The sequence below is a fragment of the Ambystoma mexicanum genome, chromosome 3p, assembly GCF_040938575.1.
Source record: "Ambystoma mexicanum isolate Mex_15411 chromosome 3p, UKY_AmexF1_1, whole genome shotgun sequence".
Lineage (NCBI taxonomy): Eukaryota > Metazoa > Chordata > Amphibia > Caudata > Ambystomatidae > Ambystoma > Ambystoma mexicanum.
The window spans coordinates 1,131,691,448-1,131,712,195 of NC_090925.1; the positions used below are offsets into that span (position 1 = coordinate 1,131,691,448).

At 42.4% G+C, this 20,748-nt stretch overlaps 1 protein-coding gene across 1 annotated transcript in view; it reads left to right on the top strand.

The window, feature by feature from the left end:
• Positions 1-20,748, top strand: part of LOC138581303 (solute carrier family 22 member 4-like) — a 745,421-nt gene that overhangs the window by 302,231 nt on the left and 422,442 nt on the right. Inside the window, exon 2 of the mRNA XM_069652517.1 lies at positions 709-812. Within this exon, the coding sequence (XP_069508618.1) occupies positions 709-812 (104 nt within the window). The remainder of the gene's footprint in view (positions 1-708; positions 813-20,748) is intronic.

Here is a 20,748-nt window from a genome sequence, read left to right on the forward strand (position 1 = left end):
TTTACTCAAACGACCTGCAAGATAGGGACATCACCTGATTTCTTATTCTTGCAATATCATTATAAGTGGATAATGAAAAACATACAAGAGGTGTAAAATAAATAAAATAAATCCAAAATGAGTAAATCGGGCAATCGTCAGAGTTTTCATTAAGGCGATGAACTGTAGTCCTGGAAACCCCTAAAGGGTGCCTCTTCTATAATTGGCTATGGCACAGAATGCGGTCTCATCAGGTCCTTGCAGATTCTCGTGGGAGGGAGTGGTGCCCCAAAGCATCCGTATCCCCGCTGCCACATTGGGGCAGGCACAAGAGTCTCAACTGGTACCATAGGAGGTGCCGTCGTAACTAATGGCAACACAAGGGTGATCTCGCTTTATCAGTTAGAGACAACTGGTCTCTGTTTTAGTTCACTTCACGGCAGTTTTTCATAGACACGTTGAGTATTATTCCAGAAATGACAGCCTTTCTAAAGCTTGAATATTTCTCCTTGGCGTTGGGCCTTAAACGAATGAGAGCGTTTCTTTCTTACAAAATGAGTTCTTCTCGAACTTTCTAAACTCATGGTGATCATTCTGTATGCCGAAAGGACGTTCTGATACATGAAGAAAGCCACTCTAATGAAAAACGAGGTTTCGGAACAACAATGGTTCCAGATGAGGGCTCATTATGACAATAAACCTGTGCATTCTCTTTGTTTACTTCCGCAGTGGAACTTGGTTTGTGACGAAGACTGGAAGGGACCGTTAACTACGTCGTTATTTTTTGCTGGCGTTCTTGCGGGATCTTTTATTTCTGGACAACTGTCGGACAGGTAAAGGGTATGCAGCGTGCACCGTATGAGTCGAAATAAGAACAGTATATGTAGAACATACCTGCTCTGGAGGCATTGAACACATATTGAATGAATGCTGTGTTTTGTGCATTTGGGGAGCACTCAAACCACATGGACAGGCGAAGCGCCTTGAATTTTGAAAATTCGGAGGTAGTGCACTGAATAGTCGGGTTTTGGGGTGGTGCTTGAAAACTAGGTATGTGAGGTTCTGTGGCTTTGAAGAGGAAGATCGCTCACATTTCAAGGTTAAAGTCATGAGGAAACCGGCTACAACCATTGTGCTGGTAACAAAATGTGATGGGCTCAGGAATTCTGAAAGTTAGAGGTCCTTTTTTTGGTTAAGTTCGCTGGATATCTGTCTAGTAGAGAGTATTTTAAAGAGGGCTTAAAAGGGAGATCGCATATTTGTGTTAAGTAGTAAGTAATGTGGGGGTGCTCCTTGTGGATCTCCCACTTCTTTTGCCAAGCAGTATTGGACTTTTGTATGTGGCCCTCCAGGTCCATTCGCAGGCCCACAAAGAGGGCATTGCATCATTATAGCCCTGTTGTCTGCCCTACTCTCTTCAAGTTGTGTCCATATAGGAATGGCAGAGTGCAGCCCCTTGTATGATATGATATGATATGGCATTTATAACGTGCCTATAAACAAGAGTTTCAAGGCGCGACGAGGCAAGGGGGGAGAGGAACAAGGGAGGACAGACAACGGTCCTACTAGGCCAGGTGTCATTCAGATCGCGCAAGTGCATGGGAAGGGGGGAAAAAGGAAAAGTGCGCGGGGGGAAGGGAGACGGGAAAGTGCAGTACATGGGAAAGTGGAATAAATAAGATCAAAAAAAGACAAATAAAACAGCCAGTTAGTGGCAAGTGCAGGGAAGTGCAGACATAAGTGCTGGTAGAGGGACTGAGGGGATACAGAAAAACGGTCCCCAAGTGCACGGGTTGCCAGGGAGGCAGTGCAGGTGGGCAATTGACGGGGCCTGGGCCAGAGATCAGAAAAGGGTGGCCAGGTAACCAGTGCAATTTCAGCCAGGAATTCAGCAAGGGAGGGGAGGAGAGAAAGCAGAAGCAAAGAGGAAGGTTTTGAGGTGTTTCCGGAACCGGAGATGGTCCTCCTCGAGCGTATTGCCATTTTCTTTTCCTACTTTCCGGTAGGATGTGAAACAGCTTGTCCTGCTGTTGGACATCTTCATGACTATGATGAAGGTTTCTGTGACCTAGGCGGAGGCTTAAATGTTTACAGGCACCAGAACGCACAGACAAGCTCCGTCATATTAGTGCAGTCGGTAGTTTGGTAAATTGCAGATTGGATTATTTCAAAGATGTATATCCTCCCCCTGGTCTCCATTCACCTCGTTCCACTTGTTCCACCACTACACACCATCTTTGCGCTCTACTATCTCAGACCAGACGGATACTAATCGGGGCTCTCTCTTGCACCCGTCTCCTGGCTTCCCCAATGGCCAGCCTGTTCCCTCACATCACTTCCTCCCTGGATGATGCTGGCGCACTTTGACCTTGTCTCAATCTAGACCAGCTGTCCCGTCATTCCTCTTTTTCCCCTGCTGACTCTTTCTCAAGTAGCACCTCGGGGCTCAAGGACCCGATGTGCCAGTCCTGGGGGTACCAAGCACTATATACCTCTGTGGCTGAGCAACAGGTTTATCGAATAGGATGAGAACAATGGTGGCTAAAACAACACTCAACAACGGTGAACATAACATATAATTAATACACACTCAGTTTGTAGGTTCTCGCTAATTTTCACTCATAATTAGGTAACCAGAAAAAGTAGAAAGTGCAGGCCACTCCTTAATTCAGATAAATGCACCATAGCACCTTGGAGCGTGTCTCATGCGCAGTATGGAATTACCATAGTAAATGACCACGGACCCAAATAACCAGACAGACTCAAAGAATATGGAAAAGTACTACTTTATTGTCAGCTCAAATGAAGTAGGGAAATCCCGTGCCCATACAAAATTGCCGCTCACTCACTCTCGGCTACCTTTCTCTTACACAAAGACCTTATACTTCAATGTACGTCAGCTATGATGTCATTCTACGTGGCAAACAGTAAACCCTATCGAGGGGAGGGATTGGTTAGGGGAACATATATACCTATAGTATGTATAAGTGTTAATAACATCATTGGCTGCCTCTTATCTGGTAGGCATGCCTCGAAATACGTATAATACTGATTATAAGAATAATAACAGCGGATTGGCTTCTGCAACATTGTATAGTATGTCACTACATAGCCACTCATGATTGGTTGGCATACTCTCCCAACCTTGGACATTTAGCTCACTAGCAGCACATGAACAGAACAAAACCTAGGTGAAGACAACAACCTCAGACCACTGCCCACGTTTGCCAATTAGCCTACCATCTGTCATCAGTCAGACCATGAGCCAAGGCTTCTCCTTTGTAGTTGACATTGCTGGCCTTTTTTCATCCCTGGGATTTTTAAGGGAGTCAGGGTACACCACTATCTTCATCTGAGGCTTAATGAATAGATCTTGTTTTTGAGTCCTGCATCACTTGTCAGTAGACCACGAATTTGTCCATTTCCACCTGTCATTTACAGCTATTTGATTTAATTATGCTGGGTGCTATGGGTGCTATTACTCCTCTTGGCCTCTGGAGAATTGGTTGCTCCGTATTACTTGTGCTTTCTGCACTCTTGATTGCCCAATACTTGCCACTTGCAGATCTTTTCGCTTCTGCTTAATCCAGTGGTCTTCAAACTTTTTTGGCCTAGGCCCCCCCTGAGCAAAGTTTGGGCAGGACGGGCCCCCCCAAAAATGTCAAATGGACAGTATGTACAAATCGCTATGAAATATTGTGCGCTGTCACTGCACCCTACTCCCAGTAATAGTCGCTGGGCTCCCTCATCCCACTCCTACCAAGTCCCTGGGCTCCTCCCACCCTGCTACCATCACTATCCCAGTGCTCCTGTCCATCCTGCTCCCACCACAGTCCATGAGCTCCCCCCACCCACATTCCCAACACAGTTCGAGGGCCAGTGGGATCTGTTTTTTTTTTAAGTGGATGTTTTAAGTGGAGGGGAATAAATATTTCCCATACAAATGCCATAGCGACCGAGCGCAGCGAGGGAGTCCGAACCAATCAAGGGAGATTCGGGGGGTTACCCCCTGTGAATTGTTTTTTAAATAATGGGTTAAAATGTAGTATTTTAGAGCATAGTTTAAAAGAAATGGGTAAAAAGCCAAACGGTTTGCAATTGGCGCTGGAGGGCTAAGGGGGAAAGCATGGTATTTTTGACTGGACATCTATGATAGATATCCAGTAAAATAAATACCATCCCTGTCCCCTGGGCTCCACAGCGCCTCAGAAGGAGAGCTGATTTTGGCAGGTGGGTAGGTGGATTGTGCAACAAAGTTTTTTTAAAATGCCTTTGTTGTACAACCCTCCTTCCCCACTCTACCCCCAAATCCTCAAAATCAGCTCTTCGGACCAAAACAAACACACACAGTTTAGCCAGCCAAGGAGCACTCCCTCAGCTGGAAAAAGCAGCTGAGGGAGTGCTCACTGTTTCACTGGGCTGGCTCCTCAGATCCTCCATAATGGGTGAGGGGGCAACTGGGTGGATACCCCCTCGGCCATTATGGATGAACTGCTAGGCTCAGACTGGCCTATAGGGCAATAGGAAAATGCCTGTACTAAAAATGCAAAATGCTAGTGTAGGCCGATCAAAATGGCCCTCTTCTTTGGACAATGTGGGCCAGTTTGATGAGTTACTTCACTATGCAGCTAGTAGTTTTGACCATTGTTGCTGAATAAATATTCTTTAAATATCACAATTTGCTTACATTTTGACAAAAAACACCCCCTTGGGTATTATTCAAATGGTCTGTGACTAAAGGAATGAATATTAATTTGCAACTGTGGGCCACTTTTTCATTGGTGTCTGAGTCAGTTGTATGGTCCAGTCTGACCATGTGAGCTGCTCCTGGCCATTTCCTCCAACCTAAAAAAGAAAATGTTTTTTTTTTACATTTCATGCTGCTGGGCTCTCGTGCCCCCCCTGGAATGCGGCTGCGCCCCCCTGAGGGGGCGCGCCCCACAGTTTGAAGACCTCTGGCTTAATCTAAGAGAAATGTGCCCTTCGTTCATAGCTTATCCTGGTTAACTCCCTTTGTACTTTCCAATGATATCTTGCTTTGGCATCCATCTTGGTAAAACAGATATTCTTTGTTTTTAGCATGAAGCTGTTTTCTGCAGCGTTTCTGATCTGCGGCCCTGGTTTGTCTCTGATTTAGTTTGACATGATCGAACGTCCATCTTTTCACCATGGTCGCTTTCCTCATGTTATGGTTTCTACTGCAGCAAGCTTCTATGTACCTCATCTACCTTGCATTTCTGCCTATATACATTTGTTGAGCTTCATCTCTTTCATCTTCTTGGCATAGATGATTTCTTTATCTTTTTATACTTGATTACTTTGTAACTTAGATTACACCTTCATTCTTTAGGTATTCATATATTGATTCTATGCGTCATCGTGTCTTCCCTTTATGACGTAACTTTACTCTCATCTGTTCCCACTTACAGCTCTTCTATGTCTAATGGTGTATGCCAACATCCTTACACCACTTCAGTGCGAGGGTACATTCGATACAGTTGTCTGAGTGCATAACGCCTCACATATCTTTGGTGTGGTATTGGGACGATACCTGGTGCCATGCACAGAGTCTTCCTGCTTTGCTTCCAGTATGACGGAGGTGAGGGGAGGGCACTAGAGATGATATCGTCTGCTTCTCTACATTCCCCCTCTAGTGGAGTCCTCAAACACCTTCTCAATCTTCTTAAGATTCTCTTCACACTGAGGCTTCTTTGGGATCCATATCTTCATCACCCCTCTTTGGTGACCTGCATTCTTTATTTGTTCATCCACACTCCAAATCACATAGCAGCACTCCCCAGATGGTGGACAAAATACCCAACGTCCTATATATTTCCTGTGATCCTTGTGGTAATAGAACTTTGTTCCTGCGGGTGACAGGGGACTTCCTTTTATATTCTCACAGGTGCTACTCTCGTTTTTCACGTGTTTACCAGTTTCAGCATTTAAATCGATCATTATCTTCATCCCAATAGCTTTCTTTGCTGTCTTTTGACATAGTCCAATGATGATTCTCACAATGCAGAATCCCAGCATCACCAACACTACTATTGCTCCAAGTAGTTTGAAAGCATTCACCTTCCAGGTCAGAATCCATGAAAACAGGGATGAGAACCAGTCATCTCCTTAAGTCTCGTCTACTTCTTCTTCCATTTTCATCTGTAAATTTGACAACAATATTATTGCCTCTGTCAGGGTTCAATTTTCTCCATCATGGGCCGGCGTGTAAGTACAGCAAGAAGGCCCGATCTTGCCGCAAACACCACCTTCCATTGCTGTAATCCAGTACAAGACGTACCTGTTCAATCAAATGGCACTCAATTCTTCTTGAATCGCGTTGAATCCTTTTATAGTTGTGTTGATTGTCTGTAACAGTTCCCATCTAGTGATTTGTAACCTCTAGGCATTCACTGCAGTCTGGAGTCCTGGCATAAATATAGATGGAAGTATAATTGCCGTCTTGCCAAATAGATTATGCTCATCCTAAATAATGTTATAAGCTTTTATTGATTTTGCTTAAAATAGTTCTCTCTTCAGCCGGAGTAGGTTGAGTGACCTCTTCTTTCTCTGGTGTGCATCAATTTTCAGAAAGCTTTCAATCTGAAGATCACTTGGGGCAATTACTAATTTAGGAATATGTATGATCAGTATTGAGCATATTCCTCCGCAATTCTCAAGCAGCTGCATGTAAGCTTTAGATGCATAGGCCTAATAGTGGTCCACGGCAGTTCCTCCATTCATTCTTGGGACATCAATTATCTGGCTACATTCCTTATTTCTTCCAATTTTAATCAGTCCTCTATTCAGAAACATATTGTGGCATTCTTCATTGGTAATATGGATACAGGCCCTGCTTCATCCTTGACCCATGGTAGTAGCTTAGAATACTTAGCCCATGACTTTAGGCATATGTCATTTATTATTTGCACTATGCTTACTGGTTCCTTCTTCTATAAGTGTGCGGGCCAAGATAACATTCCTTCTTCCCATCCTGTACTGGTTGCAACTCGTCCATATATCAATAGCTGAGGTCTCTCTCAGCATCCTGGTACTCCTGTTTTTTCCTGTATGTCTGAACATCCCAGCGGCTTCATTTCAACAACCTTTACTCATTCTCCAGTCAGGGATGAAAATATAAGCATCTGGCTTGTCCAGCCTATCTCTTTTTCCATCTTTTGTGTTTTCACATAAGCATCTTCATATAGAAATTATTTTCTTGATCGCCTTCACAGGGATGCCCATCTTCTTTCGAATTGTCCTCTGGTTGTGCACGCTGCGAGATGGCTGAGACACTTCACATCATGTAAAGGTATTTCTCTTGCAATAAATGTTCTTGCTGTGCTCATGGCATAAGGGATGAGAGAACACACATAGCAGCTTTCCTCTGATGTCCTCCTCCCCACCTCCTTTATCTGTTGATACCACATATTATTCTTTAAATGGGCAGAATTATCAAGATATGAGTTTATATCCTCATTTTCTGCAGCATTTCTCTTTGCTCGAACAATTTGTTCAGAAACATTAGGGAAAACATTGTCTGTTCCTTTACTAGGGATAACCATAGAAGCATCATCACTTAATATTTCATCTGTATTATTAAGAAACAACTGTCGAAAAGCCGTAATAATGAGGAAGAAAAGATAAATCAGTTACAAAATGACAATATAAGCATCAATCCAAATTAACTTATAGGTCTTCTCACTGGCATGCTACCTCTTATACTATGAAACATTATCATTCTCTTTTTCTTTCAATGTGTGTTTAGATCACTTTTTATCGAGTTCTTCTCTTTTTCCAACAAATATTGCAGGATAATTGCAATGGTAACTCTAAGAATGATAGGGCCATTTTTAGGATTCCCCAAAAATGTAACCGCGTCCACATCTTGTCTTACTAAAGCTGGGTAAGTCTGGAGAATATATGTGAAAAGAGCATGCAAAAATGTACGTATTGTTACAGTCATAGGCAACATGAAGTGATATATGTATATACGTTGTTGCTTTGTTTCTGGCACATTGTTCCTTTTTCCTAACTAAAATTGTTATGTAATTGCTGCAATGTTCACTTCCCTTCAAATTTGGGAATAGCTCCAAAGTTCAGAAATGTTCTTTATTCTGATAAATCTTTGGTTTTGCCCTTGGTAGCTGATCTTGTTGGCATCCGTTTAACTTCTTCTCTTGCTTCACTGTCATTGGTTGCTGGAGGGGTAGGGGTCTCTCCTTTGTAGAGTTTCACGCCATTTAGATGAAGCCAGGCTCTTCTCTTTTTCAATTTGACAGCTGCGGGTGTAACCTCCTCTACTAGATACAGTCCTTCAAAGTGGGGCTTATTCCAAGTGCGCACAAAATCTTGTGCTAGCACCTGATCCACTGGATACAAAATAGGCTTTTTTATCACTTTTCTGGGATCACTGGTTAGGCTTTCTTCCTCAATCTTCTTCGACCCTTCCCTCCGCTGCTTGACCTGTTGAGAAATAAAAGAAGCACTAGCGGTTATTTGTCAAATAATCATGCATCTCATCACCTAAAGCCTTTGCTGCACTGTGGGCATCAGTTTCTATTCTTGTGGGAGGAGCAAGGGGTACCTATGCGGTGTGCATTCACCAATTCATAGCAGACAATGCAGCCACCCCTTCTTCAGAGTCATCTTCAATGTTTCTATACTTTCCTTGAGAAGTCTGTTTCATTTTGCACAGATACCATTGGACTGTGGGTGATAAGCACAGGAAAACGTTTGTTTTGTGCCTAATAGAAGCACTATCTGTTCGAATAACTCATTTACAGAATGCCGGCCATTGTCGGACTGCAGGACTTCACACACGCCCCATCTAGGGAACACTTCACGCACAAGGAACTTGCTAGCGCATGTAGCATCGGGATGTGTGCATAGGCCTGCCATGATCCATCTGGAAAAGGGACAAACTACCACTAACATGTACTTGTATCCGTTGCATACTTGCAACATATCCACATAATCTATATGTAGATGCTGAAAAGGACCATTGGGCCGTGGGGTTGCTCCTCTTACTGTCCTTAAAGTATGTCCTGCTGTGAATTTATGGCATGCAATGCAGTTCACAATAAACTGAGCCACATGTTCTAATACATTTGGTGAAAACCAGTCTTCTGCGATTTTTGCAGCAAGACTCTCTCTTGTTGTCTGTGCGGGGTAGTGAAGCTGCTCCAACGCCACCTTCAATAATGCTACAGGCATAACTGGCTTTCCAGTGCTATCCTGTCTCCATAAAGCCACAGTCGGGGATAAAGAACACCCCTGTCTCTTCCATAGGTTCTGCTCTTCCTGTGGGCTTCAACCTTGCAATTCAATACATTTTACAATGGATAACATATTAAACTCTTCCGTCATTACCATGCACCGTCCTGACAATTGTTTAACACTGTCAATATAGAAATATTTGGGAAATATGCTGCACCTTTGGCTTCTACGTCTGTGACGAGAAATCAAATCTGCCCTTTTAGTAAGGGCTTTTAGTATCTCATGTCTGCGATAGCCATTGGAACCTGCAATACTTTAATAAGCTTGTTGCATGGGTGAGCTCTCTCCACGGAGGAAACCCCTCCTTTTCCAACATGACAATTCTGCATGTACGGTTGATGTCACATAGGCGGAGTCAGAGTACACTGTCACTTCCTCATCCTCATATCTCTGGAGTGCAGCGATAAGCGTCACAAATTCTGCAGTTTGTGCTGAACAATGCAAAGGCAGTCTCGCACTTGTCACTACCTCAAATTCACCATTCTTTTTTAGCTTCTCCTTGCCGCCCGCGACATAGTGAAGATGCCGTGATGTATGAAATTGCCAATACTATCAGATGTATGGAATCAACGGCACTCAACTGCATTAAGCCAGGAGACGAGACAGCATATGACATATGCGGGTGGACAAACCACTTGAATTGAATAACTAAAGACCAATATTGATTTGAAGGAACTTAACCAAATATGAAGTCCATAGGCTGGTCAAGGACTGGCTGAAGAATATCCAATACAGACAAGTTAGTCTAGCCTATTAAGAAGCATTTAACGGTATTGAACAACAGGGATTGTAAGAGTGAACACATTATTTTGTGAACCTAACATTACGTAAAAGAGAGATTCAGTCGATATACGACATTGAGCTGAAGACAACTATTTGTGCCCTCGACAATAAAAGTTAGACCAGAAAGATTTGGCCAAGCTTAGAAGTGGAGTGAGGATTCATCCATCACGTCTGTGCCTGCCCCATAAATGATATATGAAGGTGGTTTGGCTCACCCTACTGTGTGAAACAGGACCTATTGAGTTTCCTGTTTTTGTCCCGATGAAGGTTGCATGATCGAATGGACACGATTTATGAAGTCCAATATTGACAACCGAAACACGTGTCGACCAAAAATATGTGGGAATATTTACAGACAGATTGAGTCACCTTAGAACGGGCATAGGGAACCAAATACTGTTGAAATTTAGAATTGTAGAGAGTGACCTAGTTTAGATGTTCATTTGTGTGTGTATTGAAGAAAGTGTGTGGAGACGGAATGAGAGTGAATGAATGGTGGGGAAAGATATGTGAGCCAAAAATGATGCATTAATTTTGTGTGGTAAATGATTTATTTAACTTGTTTTGTTTTGAAATATTGAATATTTATATATAATAAAATGAAAATTGATTTAAAAAAATATTTATTGATATATGAGAAACGATAAATAAGTGTGACATGTCATCCTCCATCCATTGGTCCATATTGTTCTTATATGTGATTTTTTAGCTCCACTACTGCCGTCCCAGTATGCCTTTTCCCAGGTGTTTGATACACTTTTCAAGAACCATCAATAAAGAGAACTTCCCCCCTTCCAAGGGCATTTTCTCTAATATGCGGAATATAATGGTAGAACTCAGTATAAGTGGTGCAGTCATGTACATAATCCTCTTTCCCTATTAATTCTGCTTGAAATATCCCTGGATTCACTGTTCTACATCTAACAATTTTGATAGCTGGATTTGAAATAATCCCCTCATATCCTGATGTTCTTTGTGTAGTCAATGTACTTCTGGGCTTCTCTCAAATAGCAAATGTGGCGTGCTCGACAAATAACGTTATTGAGAATCCCATTGTACTACTTGCAGCCTTTTCATTCGCAAATGCGGCAGCAGCTGAAGCTTGTTCGCAAGGATAATGTCCTTTCATTACTGGGACCAAAATCCCACTGTAGTGCTTTTGTGCCCACGTCCTATAGCCGTTTTCTGTGTAAGAACTGCTGTCATTACCTCTCCATTTGAGTGCGAAAAAAATGAAATTTGTTAATGTAATCTAGAATTCCTAACACAGGGGCTGTGCAAATTGATCTTTTTAATCCTTCAAATCACTCTGCCATTTCCTCTGTCCATGTTATTTTATTCTTGCCCATCTGTGCTTCCTTGAGTCCTTTTAAAAGTGGTTGAATGTATGTGCTGTTATCAAAAACCCTAGCCCTACAGTAATTACATACAATAATGACCTCGGTCTAAGAATTGTTGCATCTAGCTTACTGTCTCTGGTCCAGGAGTGTTTTCTCCAATTCTTGACAGATCAGCTGTCTTACGTACAGGACCTCTTCCTGACAATATTGTAGCTTTTATTTGTCTACCTTGTAACCTTTCTCTGCTAGTATTGTCATGAGTCAAACTGAGTCTTCTCTGCATCTTTCATCTGTCTTGCTGCACAATAATAGATCATCTACGCACTGAATTATTGCACTCACAAGCTGTACATTACCCAGATCTATCTGAAGAACCCAATTAAAGATTGAGGGGGCACACAGTACCCCTGAGGCAAAACGGTATGTTTTAGGTGCCTATTTGTATACAAAATGAGGTCAAATCCTGTGAGTCCTCATGAAGGGAAATTGAGAAGAATGCATTTTTTAAATCTATGACTGTAAAATATTTAGCTGTAGCTGGAATATTACATACTATTGTAGCTGTATTCGGAACTAGAGGAATCTCTGCTTCGACAATATTATTGAGAGAGCAGAGATCCTGAATAAATCTCCATAAGCCCCCTTTCGATATCTTCATGGGGTACACAGCCATGTTGCACAGGGAATCTGATGGCACCAATATTTCTTGCTGCATTAAAGCAGACATGGTTTAATATATGCCCCCATCTGCTTCTCTGGACATGGGGTACTGCTTCGCTCGTGGCATGATAGCTCCAGACTTGAGCTTGATTTTAACTGCTCCTACTCTTTTTAATAGACCTACATCATAAGGACTACTTGTCCACAAGATGCTTGGCACCTTCTCGAAATCTGACGGTTTCTTTCTCACTAATACCCTTCCATGTGGTATATCTCTGTTCTCTATGTTAATCTAGTAGGTAAGACTTATACTAATTCATCGTCTGAGTAGTCATCTCAAAACAACTCCTCGTCTGTCAAATCTGTCAGTCTGTATCCTTCGGCAAGGGCTATCAGTGCTTTTCATCCTCTTCCCTTATTATCTGTTCCATGGACAACCACCCTTCCTTCTCTGACTGCTGCTGCTTCTATCTCTATGGGAATCCATCAGGTATTCTCAATATTTTTAATGCTAATCTGGGAAGCCATGTTAACAAAACAGTCACTCAATACAAGAATACCTCTGGGTCTAAAGGAACCCCTTGTAATACCTTCTGGCCTGCAAATGCAAATATTATCTCTCTTACATTCAGAAGGAGTGGAGCACACAATCCCTTTGGCCATAAAAGATATTGTCGTGTTTAATTTTGTCATCACATCACGTCGTAATATGTTAATTGGTGTCTGTCGAGAAAACAATAGTGGCATAGACACATCATGTTCTTCTATGGAAATTGATAATTGGTCAGTAAAAGGAACTAAACTTGTCACCTCAGAGAATCCCTGAGCATTCATGGCAATGCCATACATTGGGTATATTCCCCCTCAAACACAGGAACCAGTCGCTCCAGTGTCTACAAGAAATTAAAATGTGTTGCCTCCTAGCCTTACCCTGACCCTTGGTTTATCTTGGAGGTCTGGTGCCACTGATAGTACTGAACACATCAGGTCGCTCTATGGGCTGTCCTTTTGTGGATATAAATTCATCCCAGTACCTGTGAAAGGATGTCTTCCTACAATGGTCACACTCCCTATCCTAAACGTGGATTTTTGTGGTGGCCCTACATTCATGTTCCATTGTGGTGCTGCTGCTTGCTGTGTCGGTACTTGATGTGCTTGTATAGGCGCTTGCTGTAGATACCCTTGTGCCATCTGCACTTGTGCTGGGCTTTGCTGTGCCTGAGGTATTTGCGGTGCAAGTCACTGACTCTGTGTGTGATCTTGGTCATAATACTCCTGTGATTCTGTATTATACTGTGGAGGATAGCCCATCGCCCCTCTTGGAGCCTGCCAGTTCTGCTGCATGCCCCCTCTACTACTGCATGTTTGGGCCATGTGCCCCATTCTCCCACAATTCCAACATTGCTGCGGTTGTTCTTCATTAAAGCCTCCTCCTCCTCGGGGGTTCTGAAATACCCCCATCCTCCTCTAGGTGCATTCCCTCTGCCACGTGGCCAAAAATGGTATCCATCTTGATCTTCAGAATACCCTACATTGCTTGACTGCACTGGCTGTACTCCTTGTGTTACCATACCTTCACCACTTGTCAATACCACTGCTTCTATAGCAAACTTCGCCAATTCTCTCTGAACTAACTTCACTTCCTCTTGCTTTCTGCCCTCAGTTTTTTTCTTGTTCTTCTCTTGCAACAATTGATAATGATATACAATAGTCAACTGTATTTCTGGCCAAGGCTTCGCTTCCATTCCTACCTGTTTCTTCATCTGCCTTTGCACTGGCTCGGGCAGTCCCTGACACTAAATGTGGTAAAATAATGCCACTGTTTTATCCCATCGTTCTCTCATCTCGAGCCTCCAACGCTCTTGAATCTCTTGAATAAAGGCAACAGGGTCTTCATCCTCCCCCATTTTCCTTGTCATAATCGTACCCATGTCTGAAATGTTGGGGTACTGTACTCTAAGTGCTCTCCATACATCAGCATTGCAATTATTTCATGGTGCTCCGTCATGTGTCTTGTTCTGTGCTGTTACACTCGCATACCCTGCTTGTCTCCAAATGTCCTCAGCTCTCTCTCCTAGTATAGCTGTTAGCAGACCCTTTACGTCACCCACTGCTAACGTCATTCCTGCTGTCATCCTTTCTAACTCATGAATCCATTTTCCAGCACCTGCAGTCAAACTAGGCAATTTACATTTCAGATTATCTTTATCCGTCTGTGGCCATGGTATATATTGCATTTGTCCTCCCTTTTCTCTAATAATGAGAATTGCATATACTCTTGCCCATAATTGTACCCACCTACACTTCTCATTTTCCAGGTGGGACTAGTTTCACCTGTTTACCTTCGTCCTGGCGGCGACCTTAATCTGCTCATATATGGCGTGGATATATCCCCTGCACTGCGCGATCATGCTGGTGGCTGTTCAGAATATGTTATTGGTTCCAGTGTTTTCTCTTTAGGGTCTTCTAATTCTGACAATTTTACCCCTTTTTCTATAATTGAATCTATTGAAAATGACATGCACCGTCTCTCTCTACCTTCTCGTGTTGCTCCCTTTCTTCATCTGAAATCATTGTACCCCAGCTTGTATGGCTATCATCCCTGTCCTCGTCATTAAGATCTAACTCACTTACGCACAGTGCTCTACGTTCATCTGCCATTATATCACACAATCTCCTTCCTATTCCTTCTGATAAAGATCCCTCATTGTTCCCTTTAGTTTTGTAGCCGTCCTTGTTCCTCATTTGCCTATATAGATCCCCAATCCTTTTCCCTATGCCTTCTACCTCTGGCTCGATAGCCCATATCTGTATTCTACTGGGCTGGTGTGCTCCTCTCTCTTTTTCCCATCATTCTCATGCTTCATCTGGCACTATACATCTGTTAATGAGATAATCTATTTCATCATCTTTTTGTTCGCTACTCCTTCTTATTTCTTCTTCCCTTTATTCTCTCTTTCTCTTTCTTTTGTTCTGCATACCTTCTTCATTCTTCCCTTTGTTTCCTCCCTTTCTCCTTCTGCTCTTTGTGTGCTCTTTCCTGTAGGTTTTCTTTCTCTTCTTGTTCTTCTCTTTCTTCCCTCTCTCTAATGTCATTGATACCTTTTCCATCTAACTTGAGTAATATCGGTCCTCCCATCCATTTGCTTTGCATTACAATCACTTCCTTGGCTCTGTCCTTCTCTATTTGTCTCTTGACTTCCTCCTCTATTTCTATCTGTCTACTTCTTCGTTCATCACGCTCTTTATATTCATAGCGTGTCAATATATTTTTTCGTTCCTTAATCTGACTTTCTTCCATGCTGTGTTCACTATTATAAACTGGAGGTGCATATGTTGGATTAACATACCCCACTGCTGCCTTTAATTCCTTTAAAGGTTAAGTTCCCTGTTTATCTTCTGTTGTACTTTCATTTTTGGGAGTAGTAAGAGGAGCTGAGGGCGTTACATCCTCCTCTTTATGCTGATTGAGCATCGGCTCCTTCTCAGTCGGATCTTCTTTCTCGCTCTGATACATTTTCCACAATTCTAGAATAGCTAATCTTTTTTCTAGCTTCTTCCCCGTATATCTAGTATACAAATGCGTTGTCATATGTCGCAATACTGTTTTTGACAACAAACCTACTTGAGGTCACGGCATGAGTGTTTTATTAATCGTGCCCTTCACCCATTCCGCGTGATACTGCCTTATTTTAGGTGTGTATCCTGGTAATGTCCTGCATAGATGTAAAAGACGAGTTCCGCCCATGATGACAAGTCGATTTTGACTGCCAATACTTACCGGGTTCTTAAATCACCTACAATACAAAAATAATTTTGGGCAAGCACTATCGATCGCCGCCCTTTACCAATGAAGATCAATATTTTAACCAATTTTTAAAGTCTCTATGATATTGTTTCTCTTTATTTCTTTGTTTACAGTTCTATCGACTTTTTCTGACCTGTTCTATTACTGCCAACGCAAGAACCTTTATTTAACTACTACTTTTTCCTCAGCTTTTATCCTTCTCTGATTGACGTCAACCGCTTGATTTTAAGGCATGATATTCAACTGATTGTATTACCATTGTTCTATATTTCTTAATTTATGCACAATAAAAGTTTTATACTGATGTATTTATAGCCCCAAATAAATATTGTTTGGTCCCTTAGAACCTGAAATCGAGGCATCTATCTCTTTACACACAATATATATACACTTTATACTATAGCTCCTCCCCTTTATTTGCCACCATCAATGCTCTACGTACGTCCATGGTTCAGCTCGAGGCCCTTGGCATTGACTCTCCCCCAATCAACCAGTTCTCCTTCAGTCCGTGGGGCACCTGCATGGAACAGACAGGTATTTCTTCAAAGGGGCACCCGTCAACCACTTCTTTCCACACCTGTGTATTGCACACCGCTCTCCACAGGAAGTTCCACGATCTTATGGCTAATGGCGAAAGTCATCGATCGTCTGAGAGTCTAGATCTGGGCCTAGGTAGCTGGATCTTGAAACATCCTCACTGCTACCAAAATAGGCAGTAACACCTTGGAGCCTGTCTCATGCGCAGAATGGAATTACCATAGTAAATGACCTCGGACCCAAATAACTGGATAGACTAAAAGAATATGGTACAACTTTATTGCCCACTCAAATAAAGTAGGGAAATCTGGTTACCATATAAAGTGCAGCTCACTCACTCTTGGTTAATTATCTCTTGCACAAAGAAGTTTTACTTCGATGTACGTCAGTCAGCTATGATGTCATCCTGGGTGGCAAACAGTAAAACCTATCAAGGGGCGGGATTGGTTAGGCGCAGTGGTCTTCAAACTCTTTTGGCCTGGGCCCCCCCTGAGCAATGTTTGGGCAAGCCAGGCCCCCCCCAAAAATGTCAAATGGAGAGTATATACAAATCGCTATGAAATATTGCGCACTGTTACTGCACCCTATTCCCAGTAATAGTCCCTGGGCTCCCCCAAATGCTCCCATCACGGTCGCTGGGCTCCCTCATCCCACTCCTAGCAAGTCCCTGGGCTCTTCCCACCCTGCTACCATCACTATCCCAGTGCTCCCGTCCATCCTGCTCCCACCACAGTCCATGAGCTCCCCCCCACCCACATTCCCAACACAGTCCGAGGGCCAGTGGGATCTGGTTTTTTTTTAAGTGGAGGTTTTAAGTGGAGGGGCATAAATATTTCCCATACAAATGCCATAGCGACCGAGCGCAGCGAGGGAGTCCGAACCAATCAAGGGAGGCTCGGGGGGTTAGCCCCCGTGAATTTTTTTTAAATAATGGGTTAAAATGTAGCATTTTAGAGCATAGTTTAAAAGAAATGGGTAAAAAGCCAAACGGTTTGCAATTGGCGCTGGGGGGGCAAGGGGGAAAGCATGGTATTTTTGACTCGACATCTATGATAGATATCCAGTAAAATAAATACCATCCCTGTCCCCTGGGCTCCACAGCGCCTCAGAAGGAGAGCTGATTTTGGCAGGTGGGTAGGGGGATTGTGCAACAAAGGCATTTTTAAAATGCCTTTGTTGTACAACCCTCCTTCCCCACTCTACCCCTAATCCCCAAAATCAGCTCTTCGGACCAAACCAAACACACATAGTTTAGCCAGCCCAGGAGCACTCCCTCAGCAGGAAAAAGCAGCTGAGGGGGTGCTCAGTGTTTCACTGGGCTGGCTCCTCAGATCCTCCATAATGGGTGAGGGGGCCACTGGGTGGATACCCCCTCGGCCATTATGGATGAACTGCTAGGCTCAGACTGGCCTTTAGGGCAATAGGAAAATGCCTGTACTAAAAATGCAAAATGCGAGTGTAGGCCAATCAAAATGGCCCACTTTTTTGGCCAATGTGGGCCGGTTTGATGAGTTACTTCACTATGCAGCTAGTAGTTTTGACCATTGTTGCTGAATAAATATTCTTTAAATATCACAATTTGCTTACATTTTGACACAAAACACCCCCTTGGGTACTATTCAAATGGTCTGTAACTAAAGGAATGAATATCAATTTGCAACTGCGGGCCACTTTTTCATTGGTGTCTGAGTCAGTTGTATGGTTCAGTCCGACCATGTGAGCCGCCCCTGGCCATTTCCTCCAACCTAAAAAAAATGATTATTATTATTATTTTTTTTTTACATTTCATGCTGCTGGGCTCTCGCGCCCCCCCTTGGATGCGGCTGCGCCCCCCTGGGGGGGCGCGCCCAACAGTTTGAAGACCTCTGGTTAGGGGAACATATATACCTATAGTATGTATATGTGTTAATTTATATATTTATTGACATACTCATAGCCGAATGGCTTTGTAGATACAACATAAGACAAGTTACAGTTAAACATAGTTACATACAACAATGGTCATATGATAACAATTTATCATATAACAAATTAAAAAAAAATATTTTTTTTTAAACTGCTGATGTACATAATAATAAAACAACATGACATTGGTATCTAATTCCTCACCATCACGGAACTTAACTGATTATAATCTTATACAAGATATCAGAGGCATACAATATACTAAAATATTAAAACTCAGGAGGATAATAATTTAAGAATATCAGCGCATTTCCAGTAAAATATGACCATGTAATAAATCATATTATGATCACAACCATCTAAAAACAATGACCATAGAGAAGAGAGATCAGCACAGTTGAAGCCACTATTATAAGATTTAAGATAACTGAACCGTAAACGTTGCAGGCTCTCACAAACAATCAGAAGATGTTCAATGGTTTCAATATCTTGGGTGACACATAAGCAACAATATCATAGATCTCGTTCTATATCAAGGCGAGCACCTTTGGTGATCAATGCTTCACTTATGTTGAACTTGAGTAACAAGTACTGTCTGGCTACAGAGCTATTAGGTTAGGCTACAATGTAAGAAGGTTTAATCAGGTCCTTCGAAATATGTTCACAGAATGAAGCACTATTACGTTTGGTATACAAGATAATTAAGTTTTGTTCCTTACTAATCGTGCTCAGTCTAGATTTCAAACAAGACTTAACCACATACACTTCTCCCTCTGGGGAACAATTAATACACCCAACATGCCACTTTGTATAGAGTGATAGCAATGGGCCTAACGTCCCCAGTGATTTACAATTATCAATCTCAAGGAATGCACATAAAAAGCTCACCATCATTGTTCCCTTATGCAAACTTCAGAGATGTTCATAGAACATTACGGTTTTCACAATAAGGTTGTACATAATACCATTAAGTTCAAGTTCTAAATACAGGTATTCAATGGACAATGCTTCTGGCATGCAGAGCAGACTACGCAATATAGAACTTTCAAAGCGTTATATTTTTAAATATATTTTTTTGATTTAATTGCATTACAATTTTTACAAAAAAAAGGAAGGTGAAGCATCCCAAGACATCAGTTATTCCTCATGATGAAAGAAGTCCTGATCGTGCAGTATGTCCGTGCTCTTCCGTGCTCTTTCAGGGAACTTCTAAGTGTCAATAACATCATTGGCTGCCTCTTATCTGTTATGCACGCCTCGAAATACGTTTAATAATGATTCTAAAAATAATAACAGTGGATTGGCTTCTGCAACATTGTATAGTATGTTGCTACATAGCCACTCATGATTGGTTGGCATACTCTCCCAACCTTGGACATTCGGCTCTCTAGCAGCACACCAACCCAGGTGCAGAGAATAACGTCAGACCACTGCCCACTTTGGTTAATTAGCCTACCATTTCTCATCAGTCAGACTGTGAGCCAAGGGTTGTCCTTTGTAGTTGTCCTTGCTCACTGTTTTATTTTCTGGGATTTGTAAGGGGGTCAGGGTACACCACTATCTTTGTCTGAGGCTTAATGAACAGACCTTGTTTTTGAGTGCTGCATCACCTGTCAGTAGACCACAAATTATTCCATTTCGACCTATTATTTACTGCTATTTGATTTCATTATGCTGCGTGCTATTACTCCTCTTGGCCTCTGGAGACTTGGTTACTCCGTTTTACTTGTGCTTTCTGCACTCTTTAATGTTGAATACTTGGCACTTGCAGATGTTTTCGCTTCTGCTGAATCTAAGAGAAATGCGCCCTTCATTCAAAGCTTATCCTGGTTAACTCCCTTTGTACTTTCCAATGATTTATTGCTGTGTCATCCTAAGACTTGGTAAAACAGATATTCTTTGATTCTTGCATGAAGCTGTTTTCTGCAGCGTTTCTGATCTGCGGCCCTTGTTTGTTTCGAAGGTAGTTTTGACACGATCCAACGTCCATCTTTTCATCATGGCCGCTTTCCTCATGTTATAATTTATACTGCATCAAGCTTCCATGTAACTCATCTACCTTGCGATTCTGCATATATACCTTTGTTGAGCTTCATCTCACTCGTCCTCTTGGCATAGATGATTGCTTCATCTCTTTATACTTGATTACTTTGTTGCTTAGATTACACCTTCCTTCTTTAAGTATTCTTATATCGTTTCTGTGCGTCATCATGTCTTCCTTTTATGAGGTCACTTTACTCTCATCTGTTCGCACTCACAGCTCTTCTATGTCTAATGACTCAGGAGAGACAACTGCTCCCCCACCTCGGATACTAGGGGAAGAGTTGTGTTACTCTATGAAAGTTAAGAATCTAGGGTTCCTCTGGCAAGAAACTCTTGGTGAGGAAGCTCAAGTGGGAGCGAAAGTGAAGACAGTTTACCATTCATTACGGGTATCAAGAAATGTGTTTCCATACATCC